The sequence below is a fragment of the Melopsittacus undulatus genome, chromosome 3 (genome assembly GCF_012275295.1).
Source record: "Melopsittacus undulatus isolate bMelUnd1 chromosome 3, bMelUnd1.mat.Z, whole genome shotgun sequence".
In the NCBI taxonomy this organism is placed as follows: Eukaryota; Metazoa; Chordata; class Aves; order Psittaciformes; family Psittaculidae; genus Melopsittacus; species Melopsittacus undulatus.
This window is the reverse complement of record NC_047529.1, coordinates 14,095,162-14,104,679: the sequence shown is the minus strand read 5'-3', so window position 1 is coordinate 14,104,679 and position 9,518 is coordinate 14,095,162. Positions and strand designations below refer to the sequence as shown.

General features: G+C 59.3%; 1 protein-coding gene across 2 annotated transcripts; it reads right to left on the bottom strand.

Annotated features, from left to right (window-relative positions):
• Window positions 1–3,358: 3,358 nt before the first annotated feature.
• TRIM35 (tripartite motif containing 35) lies at window positions 3,359–8,100 on the bottom strand. Of its 2 annotated transcripts, none has more exons than XM_034061179.1 (7): window positions 7,991–8,100; window positions 6,745–7,192; window positions 5,737–5,832; window positions 5,092–5,322; window positions 4,924–4,946; window positions 4,370–4,491; window positions 3,359–4,072 (listed from the first exon to the last, which is right to left on the bottom strand). In XM_034061179.1, exons 1-7 carry the CDS (start codon window positions 8,071–8,073, stop codon window positions 3,507–3,509), a joined length of 1,569 nt encoding a protein of 522 aa, XP_033917070.1. In that variant the 5' UTR covers window positions 8,074–8,100; the 3' UTR covers window positions 3,359–3,506. The 2 variants fall into 2 exon arrangements, with proteins under 2 accessions (XP_033917070.1, XP_033917071.1); XM_034061180.1 differs by having other exon boundaries at window positions 6,745–7,242; window positions 7,991–8,076.
• Window positions 8,101–9,518: the final 1,418 nt, after the last annotated feature.

The following is a 9,518-nucleotide window of genomic DNA, read 5'->3' as shown; positions in this document are numbered from 1 at the left end:
AGTGCCTGACAACGATCACAGGCCCGGCACCCCTGGGGAACCGTGTGGGTATATTTAGTCTCCTCTGTTATGCAATGAGCATGAGGGCAATGTGGGGAGGTGGTTCCCCCTGGAAAACAAATGTAGGGTGGTTTTGCAAAGCCCACGGCTGCAGGACGTGAGGAAGGACAGGGTGACCCAGCTGGAAATGGGGCTGAGATCACACATGTGACACCGCAGCTCGGCTGTGAGCTGTCCATGACGTCCTGCATAAACTCAGTATCAGCGACATGTTGCGTCCCTCCAACAGGCTCCTCTCTGCACCGGTGATGAACGAGCTCTGAGCCCCCCAGCTCAACAGAACTCAGGTGCCCATGCAGATGTGGGTGCTATGGATGGGATGCCCTTGGGATATGCAAGGAGCTGAAGCCCTGAGACAGACAGCACAAGGGGAAGAAAGGGTCAAGAGGCAGAGGCCCACTGGGGGACAAACAACCCTTGTGGGGACCCAGGTGGCTGCAGGACGGTCCCTGATGTGGCTGGCACCAGGGATCGTGGCTCTCTCAGCCACTGGAGATGCTCTGGGGGGTCTCAGCTGGAGCTGTCTCCTTGTCCCCTGGCTCCACAAGACCAGCAATGCTGGGGGATGGAGCTTAGCTTCAGTCCCTGCAGACCCTGCGCAAGGTTGTGGCTCTGGGGACACTTGGTGAGCATCATCCCTGAGGGCTGTCACCCTCGGCAGCTCCCCCAGCTGCCCCAGGCAACTGCTTTTCCCTGGCAGTGTGTGCTGGTGCCAGGGAAACAAGGCACAGAAAAAGGAGACCAAGGAGATTTGGGTCTGCCCAGAGTGGTGGGGACTGTGGGCTGCCATGGACCACTTCTTCCACATTCAAGCCTTCACTGGGTTTGGGACCATCTCCAGGATAGGAGGTGGCAGGAGGAGAGGCTGGGCATGGAACCAGGATGGCTTGGGGGGGGGGGGGGAAGGAGCCCCAGGAACAAGAGGAAGCCACAGGAGAAACATGAGGAAAAGGGTTTGCTTATTCCTACGGCTGCAGCCTGCTGGCTCAGGGGAATCTGCTCAGCATCCCAGGGCCAGCATGGGTGGAGGGGATAGGAGAGACAGGGAAAACCCTATGTGCAGGCTGTGCTCCATCTGGGTGGCCATGCAGAAAGGTCCATGTGTGCGGGGATGATGCCCCCCTGCCCAGAGCAGGCATCCCAGGGGGACCATGAGGATGGGGCGAGTGTATTTGGTGTTTTACCATCCTACAGCCATACTCGGGGGGTTGCAGGCTGCAGGAGGGCTCTGTACCGCTTCTCTCTCTTCGTCTCCCTGGACATCTCCAACCTCCACCCTTCCTCCTTCAGCGAGAAGATCCGCAGGTTTGGATTCCCCTTATCCTAGAGGATTCATGGTCCTGGGAAGACGTGGAGCATCCCAGTCACTGCAGGCTCAGCCCCATCCGCCTTCCCCAGCGCTTGGCAGCCAGCGCAGGATACGTCCCCAGGATCCCTCATCCAGGGCTGGGCCATCCCGGAATCCTCCTTTTGGGGGCTCCCCCTCCCCCCCCATTTTTGCTCCCCACCCCTCCGGGATGCACCAGCTCAAGCGCTGGGTACCAGCGGTGAGGGAGGGAGGGCGGGGGGAAGAGGGGGGCGGGGGGGGAAAGGTGCTGTTCTCTCTCGGATTGGTCAGAAATTACATCATCGCGGGGCTGTGAGCCAATGGGAGAGCTGCCTGCCTCTCCGAAATATCATCCGGTCCTAAAAACGCTGGGAGGGGAGATCAGTACAGCCTAATGGGGGGGTCTATACGGCAACCCCAGCCTCACCTGCTGAGATTCACTCCTTCTTCCCCACCCGGATACCAGGGAGCCCCAGGCACAGCCATGAACCCATCCTGCTTGCAGGGGAAGGATGGATGGGGATGGGATGGATGGGGATGCAGATAGGGATGGGGATCCTGGGCAGCCAGAGGGCTCCACCCTCGGCAGGAGCAGCCAAAAATGAGGCGAAACCAATAAACATCATTATAATAATAATAAATGAAATCGGGTGTGCTAGCAAGTGCTCAGTCCCGGGAAGGCATCACCCATTTACCTGCCTCTGTGGGATGAAATCCAGCCCAGGAGAAGATGCAGGTACCATTTATTACACTAAAACCTGCAGAGTCTTCAGGATCCAACCTGTTCATTCGTTCCTATCGGTTCCTGCAAAGCAATTTTTCACCAGATTATTTGGAAAAACCCCAAAATGCTTCTGTTTCACTGCCCAAAACGATGTCTCTTTTCACCTTTTATTGCTGTTTGCACCCGAGCACCTGCTCTGGCACTTGCAGCCACAGGAGGGAAATGTTCCCCTCAGGCATGACAAAGAGTGGACGCCTCCTCCCGCTCCAGCCCCATCAGCCCGGAGAGCTCCATTGGCTTTTGTTGTTCCCAAATAACACCTTGCTTCTGCCTGCGCTGGCTGTGGGACGCCCAAATTTCCAGACACTGCCAGTTTGTAAGGCTGTGATAAGCACAGGGCAGGAGATGGGATGCCTGTGCTCATTCTCCTCTTCTCCTGGTATCCAGGGATGTTCAGTTGGAAACAGATAACATGAGCTGAGGTAAGGAAGGCGGAGGAGTCCCTGGGTGGCCCCCGCATCACACGCCTCCAACTCTCCCTGTTGTTTTTCCACCCTCAGCTCTTGTTCCTAAGGAGCTTCCTATGCAAATGGTGAGAAACCATGGAAACCACCCGTTAATATCAACATCCTGCCAGTGAGGTCCTGGCTGGGCCGGCAGCAGGCAGTGAGGGCAGCTCAGCTCCCCAGGCATCCCTCCTTTCCCCAGGACATCACATTCAAACCCCAAGGATTCACCAGGCTGGAGGTAAAAGCCTTTTGGGAACTATTAATGTCAGGCCCTACCCAGCAAGGGGTACAGAGGCTGTTTTTTGTCTCTCCCCATCCCAGTTCTGAGCCTCCTCCACCTCCAAACACCAACTGCACATCAGCACCCGGCTCTGGGAGATGGGGATTCATGGAAAAGCCCTCCAAGGGGTGTAAGTGATGGCAATAAGGGTTGGAGGGATGGGTTGTTGTTCTCAAGGATGTCCCCACTAAGTTTTCCTTGTAGAGGGGAAAGACAAGCTTCTGTGTGAGTCCAGCCAAGCTGTGTGGGGTTCCTCCCTCCCCACAGGGCTGGGGCAAGGGCCACCATCCCCAGCTTTACTCACAGCAGGGAGACATGGACCCCTGCATGCTGCAGCACTTGTATGAGGTTCAGTTTAATTTCCTGTTTACAGCCCCCTGGCAGGGAGATACCTCTTCCCCAAAGCCTTCCCAGCTTTGATCCAGGAAAGGAAAGAAAGTGATTTGAACACCATGAGCTGGAAAAGGAATGCAAAAATATTTATTAATGAGAAAGAAGAGACAGTACATTCTTTTTGTCCTGTTCTTTTTCCTGAGGAAAGCTAAAAGAGCACCAGAAGAAACCCTAAATACAGGTAGAGGCAGTGGTGGCAGGAGATGCTGACCACTAGACAGGCACATCCTCATGGACTTGGACCCGGAGGGGACAGATACGGAGTGAACTGGGCATTGCACCCACGGGTCTACCCCCAACGTAGAAGTAGGGGAAGACAGTGCCACCAAACTTCTCATGGAAGGTGTAGATGTGGGTCTTGTGGTCAGCGTCATAGAAGGACAGCTCCCCTTCGTCGCAGTCCAGCTCCACGCGGATCCGTCCCACATTGCCCATCGCCGTCTCCGACCGTGCCATGTTGGATGCTCGGCACAGCTCGCTGTCCTTCCCGGACAGGCGGTAGATGTACCAGAAGCCAGAGCGAGCATCATGGTGGAAGGTCCAGAGGCTGTTACTGCGCAGCCGGGCCACCCCCACCCTCCAGTTCTTGGTGGTGCCCAGGTCCACCTCCCACGTGTGGAAGCCGGTGGAGAAGCCACAGGAGCCCAGGATGCAGGGAGCTGAGGTGAAGCGCTCGGGGTTCTCCACCAGCAGCTTGTAGCCCCCATTGGTGACGCTGGTGAGGTCCTCAGACACCGAGAGCCAGCCCGCAGCAGAGTTGGGGTTGAAGCTAAAGGGGACTGTGGTGGGGACATGTGTTAGGAGCCCAGCTTGCTGAGGTGATGAGTTTATGGGGGGGGCAACAACCCTGAAAGCACCCACCCCACCATGGGGAAATGCGCCTTCCAGAGCTTCCCTTTTGGGGTGCAAGTGCCCCAGAGCACCCCTTATGCTCTCCAACCCCCTTCCCCAGGCCCACTAGCAATGGCCATGGTTGCTCCATGCTCCTCTTCAGCACCCACCACCCCTTGGGCTGCCCCATACAATGGCTGCTTTCAGCCTGAGATGACCTCTTTGGAGTGGACCCAGCACCTCACCTACGGTGATGATGTCCAGCATCTTCTTCCACACATTGTACTGCAGAGAGCCCAGGTACTTGGGGACATCGAGAAGCATCCCTGTCTGCACAGGCTCTGGCTCCTCAGCTGTGCAGGCAATCCTAGGGCAGGGGCAGAGGATGGAGATAGGTCAGGGATGAAGGGACTGACTGGGTCTCCTGGCATCCACATTTTAGCCAGAGCTTTCCCACCAGCACCCCACATCTCCCAAACTTTGCTCTCACCCCACAAGTGTCCCATCACCAAATCCCCCCCAGCATCATGGCTCAACACCTGCAATGTTGTTTTGTTTCTGCATATGTACCCCCCATCCTACCCATAGGCACCCAGGGGGTGCTGCCTGGCCCTGGGGACCCCCTGAGCTGGAGCACCCATACCTGAGGGGTACACAAAAGGAACTCACATGGGGAAGAGACCTTGCTCTGCATCCAGGCAGCAGAGCCCATTCATCCCCAAGGAGGGGATATGGGGGCTCAATGACCCAGAGCACCCTGTGTCACCAGGCAGGGGACACAGCAGGGATCAGGACTTACCTGCGCTTGCGGTTCTTGTGGGTCTGAAAGAGAAAGAGACACCAGGCATCAGACCCGGGCTTGTAAGGGCTCACAGGGGCTTGCAAACACCCAAAGGATCACCCAGCACCCTGCTCACACCCCGGCAGAGATGCCAAGCATGGGGCAGCACCCCAGCAAGGACTTTACCATGAGGAAGGTGTAGTCATCCTTCTTGAGGTCCACCTGGAGCTGACGGGCTTCGTTGAGCAGGGCCCGGCTCTCGTCCCACAACTGCTTCATCTTGCCCTCGAGGGTGCTGCGCTTGCGCTGCGCCTCCTCCTGCAGCTGGGCCAGCAGCGCCTGCTCCTCCCTCCGCAGGAACTCATGCAGCTTCTCAAACTCCTTCCTGATCTGCTCCTCCAGCCGCACCACTTCCACCTGCCCCGTGCGGGGACATCAGCACCTCCCTTCCGAGCACCCCGCTCCCCTGGGCTCACAACAGCATCCCCATAAGCACTTCTCCGGAGCCCTCCAACCAGCTCCAGCACTCGGGGACCTGCTGCGCTCCAACCAAGACCATGCTGTCCTCCCCACATCCCAACCCCTGCTCCTACAGCAGGCACAGTCCCATCACCCTGCTCCTCAAGTCCCCATCCGAATCCTTCCTCCCCCATCATCACCCTCCTTACCGAGGGATGGAGCCTCCCAAGGTGGGTGCAGTGTTCCACACCAGAGCCACCTGCTCTCCTGCCCAGGGTGTGTGCATGCATGGGCATGCATTTACACATGTATGCATGTGTTTGCACACATGTGTCTGGATCCACTGCCTCCCTGCTCACAGGGACCACGCACCTGGTTGTGTTTGGAGATGGACTCATAGGAACGATGTACAGCCCCGAAATCCTTTGCCTTATCCCGCAGGGAAGTCTCCATGTTCTTCAGCTTGGCCTGTGGGGAGGAGATGCCTTCAGGACCTTCACAAGCCTACACCCAGGGTTTCCAGTGCAGAAAGGCAAGAGTCCCAAGCCCAGTAGGATGTGGTTAAGCAGGATCCTTGCTCCATCCACACTTCCCCCTCCTGTGGCTGAAGTCAGCCCTGCACAGCCAGGGCCATGCAAACGCTCCCTGACAAATCCTCCCTGCTGTTTTTAGCCCTTCTACTGATGCACCATCAAGTCCCTGCCTGCCCTGGTGCTGGGGGCAGCCTGCCAAGCCTTGCAAAGCGGCAGCCCCACGTCTGCCCCGCCACATTTGAAATCTGGCTCATCCCTGTGGGCTGAGTCAGGGCAGCAACAGCTGCTTTCCCAGCCAGGAAACACGATGGATCCTGGCACGATGCCCAGCTGCTGGCCAGATCCCATCTCCTCCTCCTCCCCATGCAGCCATGACCCATCCTGCTCCCCAGGGCTTGGGGCTGCCTCCCCATCCCACATCCCTCCCTGGCCGGGGAGTTGTGCAACCCCCATCCCAAACACGCTCCTAACCCCGAGGCACTGCTGCAACAACCAGCGTGGCTGGATCCAGCCCAGCCCAGCGGAGGAAATGCAGGGACCTGGCTGCTCTCCAAACCCTTGAGCATTCCCCTGCTCCCCTTTCCCGTGGGGCAAAGCACCATCGGGGTGGCACTGGGTAATTACAGGGCAGGGAGCGCATTGGGAGCACTCCTGTGGGACCCACTCTTGCAGTGTGGCAGCTCTGTCTCTTGTCCCAGCACACTGGTGGGTACAATCACACTTTGGCACGAGTCAAAGCCATGCGCTGGCAAGTTGGTGCCATGGGGTGTGCGGGCTGGACCCCTCCAGATACTGGGGTGCCCCCACCCGCCATCCATCCCCCCTCTATGCCTAGAGCATTCCTCACCCTGAAATCAGTCGCCACCTCCTGCACTGGCCGCAGCTTGTGCCCTTCGTGCTGCTTGGAGCTCTGGCAGACAAAGCACGCCAGCTCCTTATCCTCCAGGCAGAAGAGCTTGGCTTCCTCATGATGCAGGGGACAGAGGGTGGCAGCCCGGCCCTGCCGCTGCCCTTCATCCTTGAGGATCATCTCCACCAGGTTGTTGAGCGTGTGGTTGATGCGCAGGTCATCGAAGGAGGAGGGCTCCTTGCAGACGGGGCAGACGTGGCGCTGGTGCTCCCAGGAACGGCTCACGCAGCCCTTGCAGAAGTTGTGGCCGCAGCAAAGAGTCACGGCTTCCCGGAAAGGGTCGTAGCAGATGGGGCACAGCAGCTCCTCCTTGAAGGTAGCCGTGGAAGACGAAGGCAACACCTCTGAGCTGCTGGCGCCGTCGCTGGCTCCTTTCTCCATGGCGCTGGGGAGAGAGGGGATGGAGGTTGGAGCTGCGCGTTCCGGGATTCCCGGCTGGAAAAACAGCCCCGTTCCTGATGCAATCGGTTTCCTGCCGGTGACTCACCCGCTCCCGCCCCGGGCAGCGCTCGCCTGACTGACACCGCCCAGGGCGCGCTCCACAACTCGCTCCCATAGCGCGGGGAAGCGGCCGGACCCTGCGCGGGGCGGCCCCGGGGCCCGGACCCACAGCTCCGGGCTCCCCCCATCCCGGGGCAGCCCCGGTGCCCACACCCGGATCCCTGTACCCGGTACTTGCGCCCGGACCAACCCTGGCGCCCCAGCTCAGTGCTGCTGCGGTGCCCAGACATGGACTCTCGCAGCCGGCACCCCCAGCCCCCGGGGTCCGGACCCGGACCCAGACCCCCTGCGCTGCTCCGGTGCCCTGACCGGGACCCCCAAGCCCGGGACAGCCGCGGTGCCTTGATCCCGGCTCCCACCTCCAGTGTTCTACCCCGGGGTCCGGATCCCCAAGCCCAGGGCAGCCCCGGGGCCCAGACCCGGATCCCTATGCCCGGTACTTTTCCCCGGTGCCCGGACCCAGGCCGCCAGCCCCGGACCAGCCCTGCACCCCCAACCTCGGTATTGCTCCGGTGCCCTAACCGGGACTGGGACCATCACCTCCAGGGCTGCCCCAGAGCCCAGACCGCAGCCCACGAGGCAGCCCCAGTGCCCGGACCCGGGCGCTCCCCTTGCGCACGGCGAGTGCTCAGCGCCGTGCTCCCGGGTCCCAGGGAGAAGGGGGGTTAAGAGAGATTCCTACCTTGCCAAGGGCGAATGGCAACGCCTGCAGCGGCCCCTGCACCGCGACAGGCGGCGAGAGCTCGACGCGGACATCTGCAGCATCCCGCTGCCGGGGCTCGTTTAGGGCTGGCGGCGGCGGTGGGGCGGAGCGGGACGGAGCAGGGGCCGGGCCTCAGGTGCTGGGGCGGGTGCTGAAGGGGGATCTTCACCGGTTCATGGCACTCCTCCCGGGACAAGCATGGTCGGCGGGGGGAGATTAGGGCAATCCTGACCCCCCTCACCGGGTGGGACTGGGCTCACTGACACCCACTTGCTCACCTCCCTCTGTAGGTACAAGTGCTGGAGGCTGCTCTGTCCCTTGTCGGGAATGGGGTTCCCAAATACCGATCCTAGAATCACAGAATGGTTTGGGTTGGAAGGGACCTTAAAGCCCATCCAGTTTCACCCCCTGCCACAGGCAGGGACACCTTCCACTAGACCAGGTTGCTCCAAGCCCCTGAGGTCCAACCTGGCCTTGAACACTGCCAGGGATTGGGCAGCCACAGCTTCTCTGGGCACCCTGTGCCAGGGCCTCAGCACCCTCACAGGGAACAACTTCTGCCTAAGAGCTCATCTCATTCTCCCCTCTGTCAGGTTAAAGCCATTCCCCCTTGTCCTGTCCCTACAGGCCCTTGTCAAAAGCCCCTCTCCAGTTTCTTGTGGGCCCCTTTAGGCACTGAAAGCTGCTCTAAGGTCCCCCTGGAGCCTTCTCTTCCCCATTCTGAACAAGCCCAGCTCTCTCAGCCTGTCTCCACAGCAGAGCTGCTCCAGCCCTTGGAGCATCTTCATGGCCTCCTCTGGACTCACTCCAACAGCTCCATGTCCCTCTTCCCCATGCTGGGGACCCCAGAGCTGGATTCAGGACTGCAGGTGGAACATCCGCTGACTCCAGGAGCTGGTGCCTTGGCAATCCTGGGAGCCCAGCAGAACAAGATGTGCTGGGTGGTGTGTGCTGCTCCCCTGTCCCAGGCAGCGTGCCCATCCCTGCCTCCAAACCCTTTTCCTGCCCTCCACCCTCACACCCTTGGCATTTTTATTTGAGTTCCTTCCCCATGGGTGCTGCTGTACCCCAGGGGTGCAGACAGCAAGCCATCCCACAGGATCACCGGCCATTGGAGCTGGCTGGATCCCTGATGGGGACCAGCAGAAGGCTGAAAACAATTCAAGGACAGGAAAAAAAAAGTCAATACAGTGCTGTTCTGCTCTGGTATGAGAAACTGCATGTGCTGTGTTAGCACTTGGCAGGGGAGTCAAGGCTAAAGATAAAGCCTGTACTGGGAATGAGATAGAACCAGTGTGAAACAGGGGGTGGCCTGGAGTCACTGATGCAACGTGGCCACACCAAAATGCAGAATTTGGGTACAGATGTAGCAGCCCTGGGACCACTGAGGGAAAAATAACTGGGAGTGTATTGTTTGGGGGTATTCTAGGGGGAAGAGAGGTGTTGGGGCAGTAAAAGGATAAGTAAGGAATAAGGTGTAAGAATAGGTAAAGGCAGGTGAGCTCTG